Source organism: Glossina fuscipes, unplaced genomic scaffold (assembly GCF_014805625.2).
Source record: "Glossina fuscipes isolate IAEA_lab_2018 unplaced genomic scaffold, Yale_Gfus_2 121, whole genome shotgun sequence".
NCBI lineage: Eukaryota > Metazoa > Arthropoda > Insecta > Diptera > Glossinidae > Glossina > Glossina fuscipes.
Window position 1 is genome coordinate 4248943 of NW_023998464.1, and position 25544 is coordinate 4274486.

At 35.2% G+C, this 25544-nt stretch overlaps 1 protein-coding gene across 6 annotated transcripts; it reads right to left on the reverse strand.

Annotated features, from left to right (window-relative positions):
* Window positions 1-1225: 1225 nt before the first annotated feature.
* On the reverse strand, window positions 1226-15845 carry LOC119640400 (putative leucine-rich repeat-containing protein DDB_G0290503). Of its 6 annotated transcripts, none has more exons than XM_038038412.1 (18): window positions 15740-15845; window positions 15119-15664; window positions 12046-12249; window positions 11921-11982; window positions 11078-11268; window positions 10819-11018; window positions 9679-10750; window positions 9402-9620; window positions 8820-9318; window positions 5251-6078; window positions 5043-5182; window positions 3782-4548; window positions 3618-3720; window positions 3039-3209; window positions 2028-2984; window positions 1743-1970; window positions 1437-1676; window positions 1226-1371 (listed from the first exon to the last, which is right to left on the reverse strand). In XM_038038412.1, the coding sequence occupies exons 3-18, from the start codon at window positions 12225-12227 to the stop codon at window positions 1309-1311; spliced, it is 5922 nt and encodes a 1973-aa protein (XP_037894340.1). In that variant the 5' UTR covers window positions 12228-12249; window positions 15119-15664; window positions 15740-15845; the 3' UTR covers window positions 1226-1308. The 6 variants fall into 6 exon arrangements, with proteins under 6 accessions (XP_037894340.1, XP_037894336.1, XP_037894335.1 ...); XM_038038408.1 differs by lacking the exon at window positions 8820-9318 and adding an exon at window positions 6455-6554 and having other exon boundaries at window positions 5043-5176; window positions 9408-9620; window positions 15740-15844; XM_038038407.1 differs by lacking the exon at window positions 8820-9318 and adding an exon at window positions 6455-6554 and having other exon boundaries at window positions 9408-9620; window positions 15740-15844.
* Window positions 15846-25544: the final 9699 nt, after the last annotated feature.

Sequence of the window (25544 nt, forward strand, 5' to 3'; positions counted from 1 at the left end):
TGTGTTTTTCTAATAAATATGAATTTTTACAAGAAACACTGCCGGGGAGTTGTATATGAACCAAAAACAGTGGAATTTTTATAAGAAAAACTGCCTGGGAGTTCTACATACCATTTGCAGCAAGCCTCCAGATAAACGAAAGTCCAATCTGGAATCCATGCTGGAATCGCGTACGAAAACACCCAATTCAGAAGCAGTTGACTGCATGATAGATACACTGTATAGCACTTGCACATATATACAGATGAATGGCTAACAGTAGTAGTAAAAATTCCCATCCAATACACATATGAATGACTCTAAAATGTACCATGGATGGGTTTAAAAGATGAATGAGCACATACGTAGTATATATATATATATATATATATGTATATAAGTATATATATACATAGGCTGACAAACAAAAATTCAAATTTCGAACGAAATTTGTTTTTTCACACACACACAAAATTCGCTTGCGGAGAATGTAATTAGATTGTGTTCGTGTGTGAACATGCTACTGTTTTGTTGTTGTTTCATGTTTTTGATGGTCGGCCGTGGGTCGGTTGGTCTGGTTGCTCACTACACTTCATGTTGTTTTGTATTTTTTTAATTTTGTTTTTGGCCATAGGTTTCGTTTTTTGTTTTTATTGCGGAGTATAGAGTATGTACATGCAGAAAGCAATTTTTCCTTTCCATGCATGTTTGAGCGTCCAAACACACATCAATTTAACGAGCAGCAAGTGTTATATGTCCGCTTACTCCGCCATGTTTTTATAGGCATAGGCTTATCCCGCATTCTCTGTATGCTTATATATCATGAATTTGCCTGTTTGTTTAGTAGTTGTGTAAAATACAACAATAAAAGCAACACAAATAAATGTACCACATCAATATTGAAAGCACAACAACACCCTTTATAAGAACAAACTGGAATATCAAAATTTATAGTTCATATTGCGGTCACATGGAGATCAATTCAAAGAAGAAAAAAAGCAGAAAACATGTATTTAGACAAATACATGAAAAATTACATTGTCTGCAATCGTCTCTTTCAAGTGCGTCCGATGACGAGACCTTTGAACTTTCAACCGTATTAAAATTCGCTTTACTTGTGCCTTGAAGGTGGCTGCTTAGTTAGTTAAAGCCATGATCACGCTCTTTTCGAAACCACCTGGCAATATATATAATATACCTAAACTTCCAGACTAAGGGTTCCAGAATAAAGGGGTCGGTAATAATGTCCAGTATCTAAATCATTTTTACTAATTTTTAGCAAATATGTATAATATAATATATAAGTGCTCAATAGAGAGAAATTCGCTATCATTTGGCAAGGCGTCGTCGGGTTAACGGTGTTGTGGGCGTTGGCGTAGGGGGTTTAGAAACCTGAAAATTAAACACAATTCTTGCAAGAGCTTCAGTTTCTCAAAATATACAAGCGTAGTGTTTACCGATCGTATGGGCTTTGGTGTCATCGAATTTGCCGGCGGCGGTTCGCGTGGTAATGGCCCATTCTCACCCCCCACTATTGTTACAGCTACAGGCCTTTGTTCGCTGGGCGCTCGCTCAGTACTGGCACTACGTGATGTTGAGCCAGAACGTTTGAACATGCCGGAAAATCGGTTACGCAAATCTTTCTTGCTCGCTCTCATATCGCTTGCTACACTAATGTCGGAATCTGAACCTTGAATCTGAATGACAACGTTAACATGGTCAGTTGGTTTGAAAGTTTCTCGTACGTTAAGACGGGCACTTACCGATATTTCGCTTTCGGAATTACGGCTGCTCATAGTCAAACTTCTTAATTTACCGATTAAACCCTTCTTCTTTTTGCGCGGTCCTCGCGGTATATCACTTTGCGTCGAGCCTCCAGATAAACGAGAGTCCAGTCTGGAATCCATGCTAGAATCACGTACCAAACCACCCAATTCAGAGTCAATTGACTGCATGGAAGATACACTACCCTCATCCTGACACCATATATTCTAAAATATTGATAAGTTACGATAAGTAGGCTTTATATAATTAAAATTTCAACCTACTTGATCCCTTTGTATAGATTGATCTAACGATAGACTTTTACGCATAACGCTGCCGTTAGTAGTTGTCCGTGATAATTTTACACCATTACGTTGTAAGCTCATTGCGCTAGCTACAGAACTTTGACTTCCGTGGGTATCATTCTCTTGAGATGCCGCACGTCTCAAATTTCGACGCAGACGAGAACGTTCATGTTCCTCTTCGTTTATACGTTGGAATTTCCTAAACTCCTCTGATGCTTCTGCTAAACGTGCCAGCTTATTACCTACATTTAAGGTATTCAAAGATGGTGACGGACTTCTACTCCTTTTAGCAGCAGCAGCTGCCTGCGTACAAGGCTTTAATTCATTGGGACTTCTGCCGATTTCCACTTGATTTAAGTTTGGAGCTATTTTTAAAAGCTCATCCACCGTATGGAGTAGGCTGCCAATTTTACGCTCACCGCCTTCTTGTTCCATGCGGCGTTTTATCAGCTCCTTTTCATAACGTTCCCTCTCACGCCTTAGTTTTTCATTTGAGGTTCTTAACTTGGCGTGAACGTCACGTAGCTCTAGTAAATCACATTGCAATTCAGCAATTTTTTTGCGCCCTTCTTCCATTTCCTCTTCATTGGCCCGCTTCAGTTGATCTGTACGACGTTTCGATTCTAACCGTTCCTTATCCCGTTCACGTTCTACCTCAAATAAAGTTTGACGCAAGTCACGAGCCAAAGTTGAGGTCTCCTGTAGCAATCGTTGTTGTTCTTCGCGTTCCTTTTGCCACGATAATTCTAGCTTAGTCTTCATACCCGGTATTTTAGTTCGACCTGAACCGATAACACGTTCTTCCTCAAATTCATTGAGTTTTGATTGCATTTCAGATATTTTAATTTCATTTGCACTACGTTCCGAAACCAGCTCAGTTTTCACTTTGCTAACCTCCAGGCGCGACTCAACTAACTGATCTTCCAAACAACCAATCTACGAAATGAAGAAAACTCAACTAAAGATATCGACTGAATTCTTCACGGATACCTGCTGTTCCAAATAAGCTATTTTGCTCTTGTCGTCCTCATCGCTGCTATGCATAGAAGTTCGACTTTGTCGTCCGCTACTGTTAGCTTTCAAGTCGCCTATTTTTTTTTGGGCCGACTCAAGCATTTGCTTAAAGGCATCGCGATCCTTTTTAAAACGTTCACATTGACGCTAAGTAAAATATTGAAATAATGAATGAATAAAATACCCTTTGTAGCGAATTTTAATTTAAAATAGATGTATAAGAGATATGCAGTTTTATAATTTTGGGCCAAACATATCTTTATTTATAATTCCAGTAAATATTGATACGGAATTTCAGACAAATCTCTATTGGTATTGTAGGTCACTAATTAGTTCACGAGTTTTAGTCAAGAATATCAACGTCAAGCGTTAGCTTGCCATGTCAACAGATAGACTAGTTAATCGAGGATGGCCGAAAATCAAGTCAATATATGTCTTAAGCGATAATGCGTATACTTGAATGTTATAAACGGAATATTGAAAACTGTCAGTATCTTTAAAGTTAAAAAATTCTATACTAAAAGGCAAAAGTAAGAATATGTTACCAAGACTTACATGCATGGATGTCAATTCCGTACTCAAATTCTTAACTTGTTGTTCATAACGTAAACGTGTAGCTGCAACTTCGGATTTCATTTGCAATTCAGTGTTTTCTAATCTAAATAGTAAAAGTCGCTTTTAAATGAAACTTATCGGAACGAAAAGACTTTTGTGCTTACTGTGTCTTCAATGATTTGACTTCAATTTCTAAAGCAGCATTTTGCGTATTTATTGATGATTGTATTTGTTCTATGCGGCTAAAATCATTAAGCTTTTTATTTAACTCGTCATTATCTTTTCTCAACTGAAAAACTAAGTCAATGTTCATTTCATTCTCCCGCCGAAGGCGATCGTATTCCTGGTTCCGCTCAGCAAGTTTATTCTGTAGCATTGTTTTTTCATAATCTGATGCTCCGAATTTAAGACATTTTTGTTCTAGCTCTTGAATTTTCTTCTGAGCTTCATTTAATTTCTTAGTCAATTCATTGCGGTTCGCTCGGACATCATTTAGGTCAGAGATTTTCTGCTTGGCAACATTTAGTTCGCTTTGAAGATTAGCTTTTTCTGTGGTTAATTGAGCTTTCGACAGTATTGTCTCCTCGGAGAGCTTTTCCCATTGTGAATTCAGTTCAGCACAACGTTTCGATTCAGATGCCAAAGATTCTTGTAAGCCTTCTATTTGTTTTTTTAAATCTAGAATTTGCTTAGAATCCGTTTTAGATCCCTTTGATTTAAGCTCTTTGATTTCCTTTTCTAAAGATTGCTTAGTTTTCTCGGTTATTTTACGAGCAGCTTGTAGTTCTGAATCTTTCGTTACTAATTTCCCTTCAAGCTTTTCACGTTCCTTTCGTTCTTTTTCATAGTCCTTCTCCAACTTGACAAATTTCTCTTTATCGGCTTTAGTTTGCTGCTCCAAGAGGCATTTATTGCTTTCGCTCTGTTTAACCTGAGTACAAAACAATATTTTCTTTTCATTCTCTACTTAAACTTCGCATACAAAATTTATTTTACTTTTTCCTTTTCTGTCAGAAATTTATTCGTAAGATGTAAGAAATTCATATATAAGAGTGTTCACTGTCCATCAGTCTAAATTCTTGTACAAAAAAAGTACGAACAAAAATGTTCGAGATACAGCTACAATGATCCTAAACAAAGGGAAGTTAATTGGCCAGAGTGCAAAGGCCGCTACAACATAAATGTAAAAACCCGGGAGCCTTAAAAATAATAAGCTCCTTCCAATAATCACATTCGCAATTCTTCTACGATTAATGATTACAGTACGGAAATAGTAAAAAGGACAAATGCTATTAAAAATAATTCGAATCGGACCACTTATTCGATCAATTGAAAAGTCGGTACAGGTATTGCTTTAGAGTATTTAAAGGTGGCTCGAGGTCTATTATAGAGTTTTTATTTGTTTTTTCATTCTTTCAAATTCACCTCATTGTCCTGCTTTTTAATTTTCTCTTCCAATTCCTTAATTTTGTTATTTAAGCTTCTTGCTTCTTCTTCGGACTTTTTAAGGCACTTTTCTAGGTCGTGCATCTTAGTTGCAGATACTGCAGAGACTTTCACTGTTTCTAAAAAATGAAATGATTTAAACGCTTCCGACGTACCTTGAAAAGTTAACTTTGTTTACACCACTTACGTAGTTCATTTTCAATTTGCTTTAGTTTTTCTTTATACTTGTTCAAATCTTCTTCCATTGATTTTTTTTCCGAAACCAATTTTTGCACGAGTTGAGCATCCGACTTTAACACTATGGCCCTCATCTCGTTGTTCTCTTCGCCTAATTCCTCCAGCCATTTTTTTAGCTGATTTTTAGGTGTTAAGTCTGTTATGCGTATTGCAGTTTTTGGCGGTAGTTTCTCTTCAGCTTCTTGGAGAATGCGTTTTAATTTGGTGCGTAATATATCACGTTCTCCTTCTGCCTTGTTTAGTGTGTCCTTTAGCGTAGCCAACTCTGCTGAATTATTCACTTTTTCTAAAGATGAACTGGAACGTAACGCCTGCAATTGCAGACATTTCACCTCCTTTTGCAAACGTTCGTTTTCACCTTCTAAAGAAGAAAGTTTAGAACTTATTGTCTTTACATCTTGGGAAGCTTGGGACGCTTGCAAACGCCCAATTTGTATATCTTTTTCTTTAAGAGACTTCTTCAATTTATCCAACTCTTCGTTTAGTGACTTTAAACGTTTTTCTGAAGTGCCAAAAGAAGCAAAAGAAGCAAACGAAGTTCGCTTATCGGCAGCAATATCGGAACGTAGATGGTCTTGCAGTTCCCGTATGTGATTTTTGACCTGTGAATTCTCTTTTTCGAGTTCCTCGACTTTCTGGCGTAGAATAGAAGCCTCTTGTTCATTGAGCTCTAACAAAATACGAAGTTCAGCTGGATCATCCTCATCTGAAATGCCTTCATCTCGTTCTGCGTTTATTTCAACCGACACACGAGGCGGTACAGAGCTAAGTTTCTGAGCTAAAATGTGAAATGGAATGAACACATATATATAGCATTAAATTTTTAAGGTTTTAAGCGAATAGCAAACGCATGCATCATTCAAGGGCGATTAATTACAAGGTTAGAGGCCTTTGAGATATAAATTTATTCCAGATCAAACCAATTTTTCTTTTTCATCAGCAGCTGCAAAAAATGGCAATAAGCAGAGCTTAGTGGCAACTAAGCCAAGTAAATATGGGAGCGGCACAACATACAGAATTCAATTAGTAATAACTTTTTAATAAATTTTAATCCTAGTCTAAGCGTTAGTGATCAGCTTTCCGACCTGTATTGCATGTAATACGGAGTGATTTTTGATAAACAAAGAACAATAACAAAGAAACTTTATTCGTACTCATCGTACTTCTAGAGCGTGTTGCCATTTTTTTCAACTGCATCATAAGAGAATCATTATCATCCTCCATACGAGCGACTTTTTTCCTTAAATTTTCAGCCTGTAAATTCAAGACAGAAACGGAAGAAAAAGAGAGTAGAAGAACTTAATGACGTTCACATATAAAGCAACAGTAATAACATGTATGTATGTAAATTCAAGTTTGATCCAATTGGTGTGATAAGTTGAGAATGCAACGTCAACCGGTTAACAAATTACATGTAAATGGATCAATAAGTACACGCATTGCGTGTGATCACAGAAATTTAAACCAGAATTACATACAGTGTTTTTAAACTTGACCAACGTTATTAAAATGCACTCATTTCTTCTTTCCCAGATAAGTTGCTGTTCTTTCTAATGTTTGAGTAGAACAACTCCAAAGTACCGTGATATGAACAATCCACCCGCCTTGAGCTCATTAGTATCAATGATGAGATAATCACTTCCCATAAAATCAGCTGCTTGTATTGTTCTATACTTCTTGAGTTTCTTCTTTACTCGCTTTACTCTTTTGCGTTTGCATTCATTAGTCCCGAATAAAGCCTTCAAAAAAAGTGCAAAGGTACGGATGTTTCATCTTTTTCAGAGAAAAACGTAACTACAACTTCAGAAAACAAAACTATAATATCATCGTCTTTAATAATCGAGCGAATTTCATAAATAAACACTTGGAAATGTCAAGCCAGATTATGGTTTAATTTCGTTGTTGCAAACGGAAATGCACACTGTGCCCTAACGCCACAGGCAATATTGTGAAAGGGAACATCCGCTTCACCTTGCAAGTCCAAATTGCGGCTGGAAAGAATTGCCGTGTTGTAAGTGGTGTATACAAGTTCAGTAAAGCAAGAAGCGGTCAGTCTAGTCGAACCAATGTTATTTTCACTTGCAATAGGTAAGCGAGTAACATTTTCAGTTGATGTGACATGGTACAAGTGTAAAGATGAACCTTATATTTTAAACCAAGTGGGATGAAAACCGTCTGTCCCGCAAAACACGAATTCATGGCTATTAAAGTTAACCGGGAACTTCATCTTGTGGACCTTATGTGATAGTGAATTTGCTTTAAAGTCAAAGCAAGAAAAAATCCCTAGATCTGTACTGTAACAAAGTTGACTCTAGTTATCTGAAAAACTTGCGGAGACCTTTAGCATTGCTCCCATACAAAAAATGTAAGGCGCCACCACTGCCTCAGAATACCGCGCAGTTTTTTTTTTGCTTCCCGCTCAAAAACAGAGAATATTGCACCGTCTACAACATTTTCATATCTTGAATTAATTGCAGAACAACAAATGAAATGTATATACAATAGCAGCTGATTCTGTAGTGCGCATATAGCCAAAGCAATGTGTGAAAAAAGTCAGATGATAATTCTTTAACTTTAAATTGAAAGAAGTTTCCACACCCATATACATTTCCGAGCCGTCCTAAACTGTAAAAGATTATCCGAAAGTTTATCAATTTCATCATACTTTGTGCCAATTTAAAGTCTTTCCTTCTAATGGTTGTTGATTGTTCTCTATCATGTTTTTGTGCCCTACACCTTTTGTAGTATAGAGTAAGTTAAACCCATTTATGTAACACCAAAAAATCCTTAAGAAAGGCCCACCATTAATCCAGAATCATATTCTAGAGTCACAATTTTCGAGATACTTTGGCAACATTTGATACACCGACCAAGGCACGAACCATGTTAACAATAGCTCGGGTCGGGTCATTTTTCCGATCGCTCCTCATATAACGCCTTTTTCAAAAAAGTTCTTTTATGCACCAAGATGGCAATTTTTGAAATCTCGCAATAAAAACATTTGAGTTATCGTATTTTGCCAGCCTAAACTGATGCAAAAATTTAGATCGATACCATTTCATTCCATTCTCATATAGAGCTGTTTTCACCAAAGACCAACATTTGTACGGGAAAATGGGCTAATTTTTTATATGACAGTGATAATAAGCTACTAATATTAATATTAACTTAACATAAATATAAACGGTACTAGGTTTGGATCATGTAGATCCATCTTCTTCACCTCGCCCCATATATAGGTTGTGGTAAAAACTAATCATGACAAAAACGTAGAGACCTTTTTTTATTTTAAGATGAAAATTGAATGAATTAATGAAAACTAGACTGTATTTGGGTTATGTCAGGCTTAAATAGCACCTTGCCGTGATTGAACAATCTTGAAACACGTGTACTTATTGGTCCAAGATCAATATTACAAAATGTGCTTATTAGTACATGATGAGAGAAAGATGCACAAAAAGAAACTAAGGGGAACTGCCACAAAAAAAAATTATGCCGGTATTGATGAATATGCTATACCTGCCCCATGACAAGATCTAGATCTAAGGGCACGAGAAATAACATTTGGAAACAGCAAAGATGACTGAGATATGGAAGGAAACGAGAAAGTCCGTAAACTGGTCACTGATGGTATGATAACAGAAAGTGTTGAATCCTCTTTGCTCAAAGCTCTAATTGTTTTTTGCATATCCCAAACCCCTACCGGTAAAGCCACGGGGGTCACATCCTCTGTCGCCACATAGTTTATATTTATATTTTGCGGCTCAGGCATTAGCTTCATATTATAACTATCATCAATTTGAGCGTAAACGTCTTGCTTTTCTTTTGAAATCATCTGAGTGGCATGAGAAAAGCAGGCAATCTCACTGCCATCATCAGTTTGTAAACAAACGTCAAACATTTCTATAAGTTCTGTTTGTGAAGCTCGTGGAAAATGTAAAATTTCGTTACTTTCCCACGATGTTTGAGTTCCCTGATTGGTATCATTCCTCGCCTTTAATGGCCGTGTCCACAGTTTCTTGAACACATTTTTTTAGGAATAAAATTATGAATTTATGCTTATGATCATGAAATCCCACAGAGTGTTGTTTTTTAATAAACACTTACTTCTTCTTCAGCGAACTTCAATTGGTCCTTAAGATCGGATTCACGTTCTACAGAGTCTTGCAAATCTCTTAATAATTGCTGAGGATCTTCTTGGGACCCCCCTCTGGTTAAAGATTCCCTTGTAATGCGACCATCGGCCGAAGTTGATTTACCCAATACACCTAATGTGGGTGTTTTTTTCTTACCTGGATTTCGCAACTCTTCAGCTTCAATCTGTAAAAACAAAATTGTCTTAAATACTTGCGTTGAGTTTTTTTCTTTTTGTTCTTACTTGTAATTTTTTGGTTAATTCATTTGAAAATCGTAGTTCCTCCTCCAATTGTTTGATGCGAGCATTTAGCCCTTCGTTACCGCTATTTTGCCGCTCCTGTTCTAGCGTTTCAATCTTTCGTTCACATTTCTTTAGTTTAAAACTTAAAATGCGACAATTCTTAGTAGTCTTCTCCAAATCTTTTTGTAAACTAGTTTTCGCCTTCGCATCATCTTCGCGGAAAGTATCTTGCAATTCGTCCATTTCAGCTTGAAGATTTACAATTTCGGTTTTAGCCTCTTGATTTTCTTCCATTAGCTCTTCACAGATTTGTTCTGCCGCCTGCAATTTTCGTCTCAGCTCATGCTCCGTGCTTTTGGGATTGTTCTCCAAATCTTTCATTCGCGTATTTAGTTTACGCTTTTCTTCACTTATCTTATCCAATTGATCTTTCAACTCATTGACTTTTTTTTGTAGCATTAAAGCCTCGGACGCAGCTGTACGATTTGGTGCAGTTTCCATGGAAGCCAAACGTCTCAACAATAAATCGCTCTTTTCTCGCTCAGCCTTTTCAGCACGTGTCTTCATCGCATCGAATTCTAAACGTAGATTTTTAATTTCCTCCGCACGTTCATGATCACTAATGGCATGACCGACATCTGCTAACTCAGTGGTTATAGACAAATTGTCGTGAGTCAGTTTTTTGTCACGGTAATGGTTATCCTTTATATTCAACATAAATTCAACATCTTGTGCAGTTTTCTGTCGTTCCAATTCCTTGCGTCGTGTTGAAGAGGTGGTCGTAACCGATGAGGAAGGAGAAGAAGATGAAGAAGTGGTTTGGTTTGAAGGCGAAGTTTTGGATTTGTAGGAATTTTTTGGTGGAGTAGGAGGTAAGGCTGCCACAACGGACTTCGAGCTCAAAGAAGAAACATCATTCAGTGGTGCTGACAAAGGACGAGAGTCATTAACAATGGATGGCTTTTTCGGAGGCAAAGACAAATGCTTAGTTTCTTCGCTGACGCTGTTGGTTCCAAATGATGTAGAAGATCTACTGCGTTCTAAACTCGTGGATTCTTCGTCGCCATTGTCCCTGTATTAGTATATAAATTAAAAGTAACGTTTGTAATAAAGACAATTCATTAAATTGATCGAACAAACCCTTCAGTTTTTTTAGGTATAGAACGTTCTCGACTAGACTCGCGAGAATTTTGACTGCGTTGTTTTTTCAACGTGTTTATTTTCCGAGCTCTTTCAGCTAAGCTATCCGAAGAGCGTATGATTAAGTCTTCCGGAATATCTTTCAGCGGAGACGACTTTGAGGATGATGCATTAACATTTGAAGATGTTGGGTTCTCCACCTTTTACAAATTATCGAACACTTTTTAATGTTTCAATAACGTTCAAATGCTATACATACCTCTTTTAAATCTAAAGCGGTGGTATGACGACGAGGTGGCATGGGCAGTTTAACGGTAATATCAGCATCATTTTCCGCAGAGCCTATATTGCCTCCTTTACTAAGCGTTTGCCGATCATCGACATCGTCGAGATCCGGTGTTGAAGTCCACGATTGGGGACGTCTTTTTAGCTCTACATTGAAGTGGACAACTTTTGTTGAATAATACATTTATACCGTTGCACCCCCCAAAGACGGAACACATGCGATTGCACAGTAGTTGTAAACCATTCATGGGTGTTAGTTTTATTGTTATTATATTTTGTTTTAAATTTTGCATTAGCCGGAGGAAGTGAAAGAAGTCGATAAGTATTTGCGAATACAAATAACAATAACAATGGCATTAACGTTATGTTGCGTGTTACGTTTGCGTTATGTTATACAAAAGATTGATGTGTTTTAAACCATTGTCATCGTTCGTTGCAACAGTTTTGAGATGTTTCAGGCGATTGTTATCCAAAATGATGTTCAAATTCAATCATCGAATATCATCCACATCATATAGAAAAGTATCATTGGTGTAGTTTTTTTTTAATATTTATTGGGTTAATTTATGGTGAATGTAAACAAAAGTTTTCAGTGTATTAACACATGATAGTAACAGTGCCATAGAAGAAGAAAAGATAGAAGACAAACATTGACAGATGAGTGAGCGAGACAAAAGATTTGCTAGATGGTTTATGGTGACGCGTATATAAACGTGTAGACATGAATATAAAATTTTTTATGTTATATTTTTTAACTACTTTTAATCAACTTATAATTAAAACCATGCCTTAATGTGTACTTCAACATATTTCATACCGATCTCGTTGTTGTTTGGTGAGGACAGATTTTGCGTAGACGTCCACGTACGTGACGAGGGTCTAAAATCATGATAAGTTGTATTAACGTAATTTGATAACATTGGTTGGTTATTGCTTAAAAACCTCAAATTAAAATTATCGGAAAGATTTGGTGAGGACGCCGCCACATCTTCACTACCTCGCCGTGCGGTATGCTCTTTGTAGTCACGAAAACAACGCTTGCATCTCGTCGGATAACGTGTCTGTGGATGAAAACCTAAGGGACATAGCAGGTCTCCCTTGAAAGATGGATATAAATGATGCATTTATTCTAAAAAATTTTGCAACCTATAAAATAAAAAAAGCAATTTAATAGTAATGATCGTAGAGATCATAGAGAATGTTATTTTAGGGGATCTTGCTATTATCATTTCAGAAAACTAACTTTTTAACCAAATGAAATGAAGGTCGTATTGGCACATGTAACCGTTAGAATTATATAAATTATCTACAGGTAAGTCCGAAAATACTCAATATCTCAAAAAGAAAAGGTGTTCGTATTCGATTTCGACTCATCGCTTGCCCTTTTCGGTTCTTTTTAAATACATATTGGAATCAGTTACAATGATAGACTATGCAATGCTTCGTAGAAAAATACGCGCTACTTTACCTAAAAGTCATCATTTATTGTAAAATATTTATGACATGAACATGATTCTTGATGTTGCCTGGCAGCGTACGTCCATAAAAGTTAGCCAATATGCTTTTGCATGCATTGATAAGTACTCATAAAATTAAGCATTGACTTATGTTTAAGTATTTGCCTTCTTTTTTTCAATCGCAATCAACACGACATATTTAAGTAATTGGCAGCTGAAAATTTTTTGTGACGTGTCTTTTCTGAGTTAGTGAATTAAAAATAATAATAATCGATATAAGTCTTTAGTGATTTCATTATCAAGTGATAATTATGCTATTGTTTTAATTTACTATCTCGTAAACTCCTTTCTTAAAGTATAAAAAAGTGAATTTTACTTTCTTTTACTTCGGGATTTTGGTAAACGGCTAAAACAATATCAGCACGTTTCCCTACGGAAGCAGACCATTTTTTATTATTTGAATATTACTGAAAACAATAAGTGATCGCAGACGGCCGGAAATGATGTTAACTTAGCTCCCTGATCAGCTGACCAACCGGTGCCTAATAATCAGGCTGTTAATAATCCTTCTGATTTGGGTGCCAACGGTATTGTAAACCCTGAAATCAATTTGTACGATTTCGTTACGCAGTGTAGTTTCTTTGTATTTGTTGAAACCTGTGAAAATGTTTAGGAGAAACGTACGACCTCCCGTGCATACCTTAAAGTTTTGAAATGTTTGGCTTAAAAGAGCTCAAAACGACTGGCAAAGGCAGAGCCACATAACTTTTCAAACAGAGCCGCAAACGTATATGCCCAGAATCTGGGCAAAAAGACTCGGTATAGGCCGAAAAATGTCGTTAGTGGTGTTCCTTTAAAGTCTGCTATTAGACCACTAAACAAGGCTTATCCGAACTGAGAGCTTGAATTAGGTCTCAATAAAGACGATGGCTATTGAGAATTTAGCTTATAAAACGTTGAGAGAAAAGTACTCCTCCAGTTGTTTTGAGTGTCTTAACGATAAATCGTATGGTAAGAACTTCTATTCCTTGCTGAATTCGTACACCACCTCCCTAAAAAATGATAATGAAGACGTAAATAAAATCATAACAAAAAAAAAATTTATAGTCTCGTCAAGAGGAAATCTATTACTTTCTCCAAAGCCGTCTGTAACAGTGATTCCTATCAATGATTTGCGTTCTCTTGAATTGGAAAGATTAGTCTCCCTCATTAATGAATTTGAAGAAAACATTTTTTATTGTGCTAATTCTCTTCCAACTGCCTAGTATTTCAATTAAATCCTCTGAGCAGCTTTCTCTCTCTTTTTGATTTTTGAGTTTTACTTGAACTCAAATAATATTGATTTTTGCATCTTAAGTGAAGCTTTCCTGAGACAATGTTTTCGAAGTGAAAATTGGTATTTATACTTCAGCCACCAATGGTGTTAATATCTAGTTGAAAATGAAGGCGTATTTGTTACACATCTGCTGTTGATATTATGATCAACAGAACCATGAATATAAAATCAAATCTTTTCATAGTATCTTGATACTTTTCACTTGGTGTTGACGTACAAACTTTTCGCGATGAAATTCAGAGATTATGCTGAAGAGTTCAGTGCTGCACAATGCTCGTAAGGCGATCAACTCTCGACCAATAAAGGCAAGACCCTTATAAATGCCATTAATGCGAGCAGTTTTAAAGTTTTAAAGTTTTAAATAATGGTAATCCTACCTTTCGCTGTAATCGGAGTGGCGAGTCTTGGCTCTAACTTTCTCTCTTTTTCTCTAATTCAACTATGTTGTCATTCAACTGATACCATACTAGTGTCTCGATTGGTCCATTTATGGCTAAACAAATTCAGACGCTTATTCTCACATTTTTCGAATTATTGAGAGTATAATACGCTTATTCTCGTATCTACATCATTCAAATTAGTTAAAAATACGAGCACTTTATGCCGTAAGGTATTTTTAAACGCAAGTTTGTATTACCTAACTCGTATTCTCATATATGATAACAATTTCTTGTTATCTTTTTGGAAAGAATGTAAATTAAATATGTAATTAAGAAGGAAAAAAAAAATTAGTTTGCATTCAAATACCTTTATGAACGTTGGCAATCGATAAGCGCAGGCACATTAAGAACGTATACGGCTTGGCACTAATAAGCGAAACAATATAACACTTCGCCTTCGACGCTATCTAATTCACTCATACGATGAGTAAGGAGCAATTTTATAAATTATTCATTTTTTGTTTACATTTTCAAATTTTATCTTTTCAAAGTTACTTCATAAACAACATAAACGATATTCACGTTCTCTTCCTCTACTCTATTTGAAATTTGTTTACTTTTGAGAGCAGACAAATATAAGAGCCTAAGAGAAACTACATTTAACTCTGTATAGTCTCTTTTCTAATTACAAAGAGAAATGTAGAAAAGATACATAACAGAAGAATTCTGCGGTCATGTCAATGTGCTTAATTTCTTTAATGAATGAATAAACAAATATACGTTTTTTGTTAGAACGAGATTGAATAAATATATGCAAATGAATAATTAAAAAATTTACTTACGAAAACGTTTGCGTAAAATGTAATTAATATGCAACTTCCCGTGCTGCCCGTTTACTTAGGAAAGGGATGTACGAGTGATTGTTTTAATTTATCGCACAGGTACTCGATCGTGAAAAGGAAGAAATTGCGTAACACTTGTTTTTGCAGTGTGCTGAACTGAACCAAACGATTTTGAACGTAATAGAAATTAATGATTTGCTTTTTCTGGGTTCAGCGTCGTTAAGGAGAAATGCCTGCACTCAATTGAATTTGTTCATATTTCTTTCTTTTTCTTTTTTTATCTTTTCCTTCACTTAGCGTTTCACATAGCGTTTCTTGACTTTAAAAATTTTCTCGTTTCGCATCTTATGGATATTATGGAAAAATGAGTTTCTGTTTCTTTACTTTTGAAACTTTGCGTAAGGAAAGCAAACTATTCACGGAAAAAATGTGCAGTAGCTGTGTTTTAAAAATAGACGGCATTCTTCTTTTCTCAACATTTTCCCGTCAATACTTTTCAGTTTCTTATTTAATTCTATTTTCTTCTCAAATTAAATGCAAACCGCTCTATATTTAAAAATCGAAAATGTATTTTCATTAGAATTCTCATTTAATTTATTCATTTTTTTTTTAATTATTTACCGATATTAAATATTTTTAATTCCAAAAAAACGGGTGAGCTAACGATATATTGATTTCTTTCACACTTGCAAATAGGGCCGGAGATTCTTGTGAGTAAAACGGTTTGCCTTTAGCTAAACGTTGCAGACTTTAAGCACCCGATAGCAAGGACTGAATGCTAAATCTATTTAACAGCGATCAACAAGCTTAACAAATATTTTTTGTAAAGATTTTTGCAAAAAGAGTGTATCACATCTCTTAAAAGAGCGCTTCCTCCCTCAGTCAATTGCACTGTCAGAAATAATTTATTAAATAAATAACATTCAAAAGAATATTTTGCCTTTCGTCTTTATGGTTTGCTAGAGGTGGTGTTCACGCTTTTATATCATATCCGTTAATAATTTTATTTTTTTCAAATATCTCAACTGTAAGATTAACAATTTCGAATTTATGAAAATATAAAATGGTCTCCAAGAAGTGAAAACTTTTTTTTTATGGAATCGAACATTCTGTAACGAAAAACAACGACCGTCACTACGTACATTCTAACTAACCTTTTCAGGAACAATTTTTGTGTGACAGGGAAAAATTTACTTTTTACTCTCACCATCGTAGAATGGGAGTACTTCAGAACACCCTACAAAGTATATGTATTCTCGATCACCGTGGAATTTTGAATCGATCAAGCTACGATCTGTGTGGTTTGTATTATTGACATTCCCCTGGTCGCAAAAACGAACAAATCGTTTTCAAATTTGATAGAAACATTAGAAGTTTTTGCTCTTAGATTGGTATTGAAAACGGGCCAATTCGTCAGAGCACAAGCCCGGGGCAAGGCGTAAAGTGAAGGCAAACCAAAAATTGCCAAAAAAAAAATTATAATTTCCACATTTACGGCTGGTGAGCGTTAGCTCATTATATGGTTCAGACATTCCGGACACACCCGAAACTCCAGAAGGGACATTACAAAGCCTTGCTTATTGAAAAGAATCCATCAATTAACAACAGAGAGATTTAAATACTGAAAAGCTGCTAAAATTTGCCACTTTCTGTAGAGGGAGGACAGTGTGCTTACCTACAGCCCGCATGCGGCAGCGCTGTGTCCGCAGTGACACTAGACCGTGCGCTAAAAGATTTTTGATACATCTTAAATTTAGAAACGTGTCTCTCTAGAGTGACTCTAAGCCAAGCTTTGAAATCTCCGTGATATCTTTCATGCTCACTATTATGCTCACCTTAAAGGACGACTTCTTTTATCAGGACCGACGACTTCTCACCCTAGTAATTTCCCCTTGTCACGCTCTTTGTAATGTTATTGATTTTCATTCCTTCCAGTTCAGAGTTTGCCACCACCTTCCTGCTTTCCCATTGGAATTGACGGTACAATATTTAAATAAACTTACGATTTTCCTCCATAATCAAGTAGTATCAGACTTTAAGACTTACCGGTCTTTATCACCAGCGAATTAAGGTATCATTTTTGTTTCAAATGGCATAGGCTCAGAAGTCAGAGGGCTCTCTCCAACCAAAATCAAAAAAATTTGGACGTAAAAAAGTAAAAGAAATTAATAATATTTTGCCTATAATCCAGCTTCTAAGATCAATAAAAAATTGCTACATTTATGTCCTACCTTGAAGACGTTATAAGCGAAGAAAATTTAAAAAAAATTATTGCCATTTTCCAATATATTCGCAAACTAGAAACAAAAACGAGTAAAAAGATTATAGACGGGGAAAAGCCATGTATTAGATACCCTACACCACTTCGCCTATGTAGCATATAGTCATTCGTTCATTACGTTTATATACAAGCATAGTTTTGATAAAAGCCCTCATCTTAGAGGGCGTCCAAAACGTCGACAAACATTATCCGAATTTATTCGCGTTAATATCCATTCTAAAGATTTGATGATTTTTCATCCGTTTTCGTCACAAGAAACTACAAATTAGATTTTGTCGCCATACGTCTCGGCTTACTTTGCATGAGAACCATGCCATTAACAAATTTACATAATTTGACCTGTTCGCCATATTAAGAGAATGAAGTGTTGATAGGAACCATGATATAAAAATCCGTCCAAGAATTGCTACGTCGTATTAGTCAGCGACTTCCAGGTAATCCCAAAAACTGAAACTTTCTTTCACGCCGTTTTTTGAAAGGTCGTTATATTTGTAGTGGTCAAGAAAGTGGTCCAATTAAACGCGTTTTTACTATGACTCATACTTGGACCAAAACAGTGTACCGAATTTCATCAAAATATGTCAAGGTGTCAAGCTATCCCATTCTTCTCTCAATGATTGCATAAATTATTGTCCAGAAAGCGCAACGCATCTGTTATAGACGATTAATGCTTAAGGCCGTTCATTTATTCTAGGCTTTTATGCCACTGGTTGTTATTTTTCGTGCCCAGTACAATTATTTCATAACTTCGTCCAATAATTCTATTTTTATCGTAAAAAAATCATCACTCAATCATTAAGGAAAGGATGCGTTGACATGCCCAACGATGTGGCTGTATACGATTTTTCTAATCCGACACCTGTCTTTAGCCCTTATCCGAGCAATGGGTGATGCACGAGTTCGAAACAAAAACATCTTTTGAATGTAAACAAATCAATGGGTGGTGTACGAGTTGGAAATCTTTACTTGAACTAATTGATGGAATCGCTCTTTCCTCCAGCATTTTCCATTTCAGAATTTGATGAGTTTTCAAAAATAACATTACATTATATTTATTACACATTAAATTAATTAGCTCGTCCTTACCATCATCAAACAATGTTTATAAAACAATGAAATCAATTCACTCGCGACGATATGTTCTTAAAAATGAACTCATGATCGCAATAAAGTGAAACATATTAAATTATTTCTTCTTCGGGTACAAAGCAGTGAACCACATGTGGCATAAACATTTATTTAAACATAGAAATTCTAATTGGATGGAGCATTCAAGGCCAATATTCACGGGGGTGGGATTCCCCATCACATAGCTAAAAATTCTTCTAATGTAATTTTTAAAAGATTTTCTCAAGAATTTTTGCCCCTGATTGCACAAGGAGGCATCTTTTGTTTATTACTTCTATCAGCTGAAGATTCTTTTGAATTGATTAACCTATCGCCCATAATTTGAGCATTACTATTGTTTGACTTTCTTCGAGCAGAGAACTCTCAGCAGTTTTTCGTTTTGCTGCTGTCAACTTATAATTTTTAAGGCCAATGTAATCTGAATAATTGCATAGGATAATTTCAATGAAGCGGCATTGATTGTCGCCAACGGGTTAGTAGTAACTATCGCTTGCGTGGTAGATTTATTATTGTTACGTAATAAAGCGTCCTCTTTCATGATCCACTTCACACCGACGGGACATGTTTCTAGTGTCCTCCAATGGAACGGTATGCATTGCTTTATTTTACGTTAACACAATATAAAAACGCCAGGTTATAGCAATTAAAACGCATAACAAGTCAAGACATTATAGTCCCACATAGCGGCCCTTCAATGCCACTGGGCTTTTCGCCTAATGCAATTATTCATTCATTTTTAGGATTCATACTTTTGACTATAAACGTCAGTGTACCAAATTTCATCAGAATGTCTTAAAAACTGCATACTTTAGGTTGAACAGAAGACACGCGTACGGCTGGTGGAGCCAAGCTCAGATCGATTCAAAAAATAATTCCGAAGTGATCAATATAATGAATGGTGATCTATCTCATATCCTTCTGTGTTGCATACAGCCGTCAACAAAAAATATACTCTGTATCACAAGTGGTGTAATCTATAAACATCCAGTGCATCAGCGTCTGCGTTCGCACTGAAATAATTTTCAAGACAAGTTGCAGTGTTTCTATATCGCCGTGTGATGGTTACTCCCGGCAGAATCTATAAAATTAAGATATTCCTAACATTGCTTGCCTACCTGTCCGCTACCTATTCTGCAAAAGTATTTTTTGATCAGTTCTTGATCAAATCAATTTTGAAAGAAAATGAGTGCCATCGAGGACCAATAGCTGAATACCAGAACGGAATATTAATTAGTGCATTACAAATTAATTCAAATATCGATGTCAATTTTCGCCACGCCACATAACCTTATCCTAAGCACTTTGTGATTCAATTAAAAAATAACTATATTTTCTGTTTAATTCCAACCTTGTGTAAATTTAATATAATAGTATTACATGCACATCTTATATACAAGCTTTCCTTCTCATTTATTTATTTATTTACTAAATATTCGACTGCAAATCACATCTTAACAGTTAAATTACGATTTACTTAATATATGCGTATGAAGGTAAAACAGGTTTGCATCGAAGTAAGTGTAGAATTATCGTTTATTGAATTTCGCGTTTTCTAAACGAAACGTTAAAAAATCAACTAGAGAACTGAAATGAAATTGCGAATAAAAAGAATAGAGAACCTTTTCTTAAGGCATGTCGCTACCATAAAGACTAGCAAATCGAAACATAAAATCATTTTTTTTCTTATTTAGCGCATTTCTTCTTATTGTGTTTGAAAGTCCAAGAACGGATTTTTCAAACTGTAACGAGAACGGACCACAATTGTGAGTATTTATTGAAAGCAACTCTGTTCTCCCTTTATTCTCAACACATGATACTTTTTTTTATAAAATTTGTAAAGAAAAAAAAAGCAAGTACGGAAAGTCAAGCAGATAGTGACAGTAAAAATTACGATTCCGCTCTTCCATATCAGAGCCTATAAGCCTTGTATTAAGAGAAGTGCATTCAGTAGCGGTCAAAATGTATTACGCGAAATTGAACGTCGCGAAAGTCGAAATTCTCCAAAGTCTGCTTTAGCAGGACACCCAGTTAATGCACAACAAAAGCGGCCATGTGCAGAAAGCAGAAATTTGAAGGACCGAAATCGGGATCGCGGCCACGTCCTGTCTTTAACAAATTCATTAAAAGATGATATATCACCCAAACTACTGCGAATCAATGCATTTAAATTGAATTGCACTGGCCGTTGCCACCCGTGCGGTCACAATTTTGATAATATTTTAATGAATTATGGGGCATAGACATACTTTGGCCCAAGGAAAAAGGGTGTTAAAAATCCTTCGGATCGAATTATTGTTTCAACCACTTTCAACACAAGGACTTTGAAAAGTCGTTACATGAGTAACTCTTTATGAGACGAAGTGGAGTGTAGTATTTAATACGTTGTCCTATCCCGACGTTGCATTTTCGTCGCAAATATTTAAATCTACCAAATTGTCGCTTGCATAAAACCATTACGTTAACTACATACCAAGTTGCAAGAAATATTTGCATACTTCCTCAATTGGTGACAATACTCAGGTGGAGATAAATCTTTGTAATGGGTAAAGAAGCAAAGTGAAAAAATGAATTCTATTAAATAATATTACTTTTCGTCAACCCTCTCAGACATAAAGTAACGCCACAGCAGTTTGTGAGAAACAGCCGTAATGAACCAACGTAATCTAACTAATTTTTCATGACCCGTTATTTCGTTTAATTTCGAACGGTATTCATTTAATATTCGATAAATAAATAGATAAATAAATTCAGATTTGTTACATTTTCAAATTTTCGTTTTGTTTGATTTTTGTATAAGATAAGGAAACTTTATTTAATCAGAAAATAATCCTACAAGTGTTTTTGTTTTGAGTAAAAAAAATCCATAGTCAAATATAAACAAATAAAAAGTAAAATTTTCTCGGGAAGAAATTCATCCCAGCTTTTGTTTACTTCTATTAAAAAACATATGTATTTTTTCTTAAACACATTCTGAGTGGATTTTGATCATTTTTAGATGCTCTACGTTTGATTTCTACAAATTTTGAGAATACTTCTACCAAAAAACACATACATTTTTTCTCATACATACTCTGTGTGGTTTTTGTTCATTTTTAGAGGCTCTACGTTTGAATTTTACAAATTCGGAGAGAGAATGCTTATATGGGAAGAAATTTATCTCAGCTTTTGTTTACTTCTCTCAAAAAACGTATGTTTTTTTTCTCATACACGTTCTGTGCGGTTTCTGAGAGACTGTTGGAATGCTTCTTAGAAATTCTAAGATACCGCTGGAGTGCTTCTTGGTACAATTTTAATGCAGTAACTATGCAATGAAAAGATGGTTGAAGAAAAACGATAAAACTTGAATTTATTAGAGAATTAATTGAATGTTCACAATAAATAACTAAATAAATTCAGATTTGCTACATTTTCAAATTTTCGTTTTGCATTTAAAACATACACATAACTACACATGTTTCAAACATTTAACTTGCAAATAATTAAGGTACATGTAAACATTTATATATAAGTTACATTTTTCTTCTCATAAAGAATGTAATAACAGAAGTGCCCATCGGAGACCTTGTGAGGTAAATAAATAATTTGTAAGAAGAAATGTCAATGTCCGTCTAAGAGTCTGTACATCTTTGAATATAACTGTTATTCATTAAAGTTCATTAATCTTAGTTTTAAAAGAGTTATCTTCCTCTACGATTAAAAACTAACCTATAAGCACGATCAATAAATCGACATAAGCCTATAAAGACTTTAAAGAAAGAAAAACTTTCTTCTCTGCAAATACATTGCAATACAATTTGTGCTCTATGAAAAAATTTATCAAGTTTATGAACAAATGTAAGGAATAGAAAAATACTATATTCGTCCAGAGGCGAACATTGGGCATCCACCGTCTTAAGCTATTTTTACGGCAATTGTAAATCTGGTAAATATTCGAATAATATTTTAGACTAATCTCAGTCTATCAGGGAATACATCCGTATTTCGTTTCTACTTCTATGACTGTGAAAATATTAAAAACAGGCAGACGAACGATATAGTTATTAAGCTATACTTGTCGATAGTGGATACGAAACAATAAAATGCTTGTTAATGAGTGCAAAGTATTTTTAAAATAAAGAATATGCAATAAAAGAGATTTAAGTAATAACATGTAATAACAACTGTATATAACTAAAAAAAAATGAAAACAATAACTTTTTGATGTAAAGCAGTACCAACAGAAACGTAAAAATAGAATCATTTTACAATATTTTTTTCGCTTTAAAATAAATTTGTAACACCGTGTCTTTCTTAAATGCATGAGAGACTTCTATTGTTATGTTGAATACATTAAAATATTTCCATTAATTCTATAATTGAAATAGTTATCAAGGCACCATAATATCTTTTCAAGCAGATTAAAAAATACCCTTCTAAAACTGCATTCTAGAGGCGGGGTCTTATCTTTTTCTTTCAAAATTCATTTCACATTTCTCGGAAATAGTTCTATAAAGACCGCCAGCTGTTTGAAAGTCCTCTTTAAACATACCTTCTTGTATCATGCACTAGTGCGTATGTAACTCCAGTCCACACTCCTAAGCTTGGATACTGCTAGTATCTACGTGCCCCGGTTTACTAGGGTCTGAATGATTAGTTATGAAACCATTTGCCGCACCAATATTATCCTCATGAAAACTCAAAACGTTGTTTTGGTAAATACACTTCAAAGAAGAACCTACATTGTCCTTTGGATAAATATATAAAGGCATTGAGAAATTTTTCTTCCTTAACCTCAAATTTTAGAAAAAATGTTCCTCGTAATCAAAACCACAAGTTTTTAAGTACCAGTGACCACACAAATGATCGGCTATAATTGTATCCTTGTGTCCAGGTGCAGTATCGAAACGGTAATAATGGCCATTCCAGAGTTTCTCTTCTAATGAATGTTTTCCTTTTTCCAAAATATCTTGATCACGCAAAAAATCATTAGGTTGATCCAATAGAGTAGCCATACTTGCCATAGTCTGCAAGACTGCTAACCAAAGACCAGAACAGTAGTCGTTGCACACATACAGATAAAGTCTGCAAATTAAACTCGATGAAATATGATTAAAATAACAAATCTTACCTAGGGCCATCCAAAACCCACGAATCATACGTTTGATCTGGCATCTTACTGTTTTCAATCAAGGGGAGACAAATCAATGTGTTTCAATCTATGACACAGTGGAAGGGGTAGCGCAGGATCCCATTGCAAACCAAGCAAAACAAACAGCAGGAAGCACCGGTGAACAGACACCAACAGATCAACATGACATCTTCAACTAGGAAGACAAACTATCGACAAGTGTTCAAGAGCTGGTCTAACTAAAGATGTACATAAGCACGTGGTAACATAGAAGTCATTGAATTCTTTAGACTAAGTTTTTATAAACCCTAGAAGGGACCCATCTTCATTAACTGAAAAGTCTATATGAATATCAAACTCGAGTGTTGAGTTGAAAATAACCTCTAAGTGTTTGTAATTGAAGAGATGTTACAGGACGCGATTGTCACACGGTAATAAGAAGGCAACGTATTACACCACGGAAAAGACATCTTCTTGCATTTTTATGAATTCAGCCCCATACCATTGTTTAAAATCCATTTACACAGGTTCACAAAATCAGACTGAAGAAGTTTACTACCACGTATTAAGTCAAAGGAAAGGGAAAGGTTAGCGTACTCTACAGACATTCAAATACAGTTTAAATATTCAGGAAACTGATATAATATAAATAAAAGCGGGCCAAGATGGCTGCCCTGAAGAACACTAAAAATGACAAAAATTACTCACGAACTCCGAAAATACCCGTGAGAGCTAGCTGCTAAAACAGGCAATCATACTGTTCGAAAAACCAAGACGATGTAATTCATGCATCATTGTCTTAATCATATTCCATGCTACGTTCCATGATAGTCGTTTTTGAAGGTATGGAAACAGTACGTTCTTCTTCGCTTATGTTCTCGACGGTCCATATGAATACGGCGCACGGTATGGATGAATCCTTATATTCAAATGTATACCGTGCCTGAACAGATCGTTTTCTATCCACGACCGCGGATACAATCCCTTATAGAGACAATCTTTTATCATCCACCTTCGAGTGCCACGAGTTCAACGGTTACTTGGAGCGCGTAATACTTCAATTAGTTAAACGACAATCTACGCCTGATTCATGTAAACTTATTTCAAAAAATCGTAATGCATTCGTTAAAACCAAGGCAAGCTATATAGAAAAACCCGTTTCCAAGATTTTCGCATTCTCATTTGTCATTTTTGTGCATAATTTTTAGTCAAATAATAGGTTTAACAGAATTTCAAGAAATCGGATAAAATATGTGTTAAATTTGATGCAAAGCGAAAAGAAGAGAAAAGTATAATAATAAAATAACTTGAGTGTACGACACATACATAATGATACTTGCCTGGGTGTATAGCCTATAGAAGAACCTTTATTTATTTTCGGTCTTACTTACAATAGCACTAATAATATAATTTAAAAATTGCATCTATATCAAAGCAATATATTTTCGCAGGTCGTATAAAAATTGTTTTTAGACTTGCTGGCATCTAGCGATTTTTGTTCTTATTTCGTTTTTTGTCAACAATCAAATTAAAATGAATTTAAAGACACTTTCCAAATCATGGTTTCATACAATAATATATTTTTGAATTGAAAAGTATTTAAAACATACACATAGCTGCATACATTTCAAATATTTAAACATTTTCATTCATATATTAGTTAAATTATCGTTCGCTGTAAATACATTATAATAAAATTTGTGCTCTATGAAAAAACTTATCAAGTTTATGAACAAATGTAAGGAATAGAAAAATACTACATCCGTCCAGAGGCGAATATTGGGCATCCACCGTCTCGAATTATTTTTAAGGCAATTGTAAGTCTGGTAAATATTCCAGCAATATTTTAGATTAATTTCAGTCTATCAGGGAATATATGCGTATTTCGTTCCTACTTTTATGATTGTGAA

Coding starts and splice junctions, on each gene's coding strand:
- LOC119640400 (XM_038038412.1), bottom strand. CDS start 12,227: ATGCATCATTTATATCCATCTTTCAAGGGAGACCTGCTATGTCCCTTA. Junction 10,751..10,818: donor ATACCTAAAAAAACTGAAGG/GTTTGTTCGATC, acceptor ATACTAATACAG/GGACAATGGCGACGAAGAAT. Junction 3,210..3,617: donor CGGAATTGACATCCATGCAT/GTAAGTCTTGGT, acceptor TATTTTACTTAG/CGTCAATGTGAACGTTTTAA.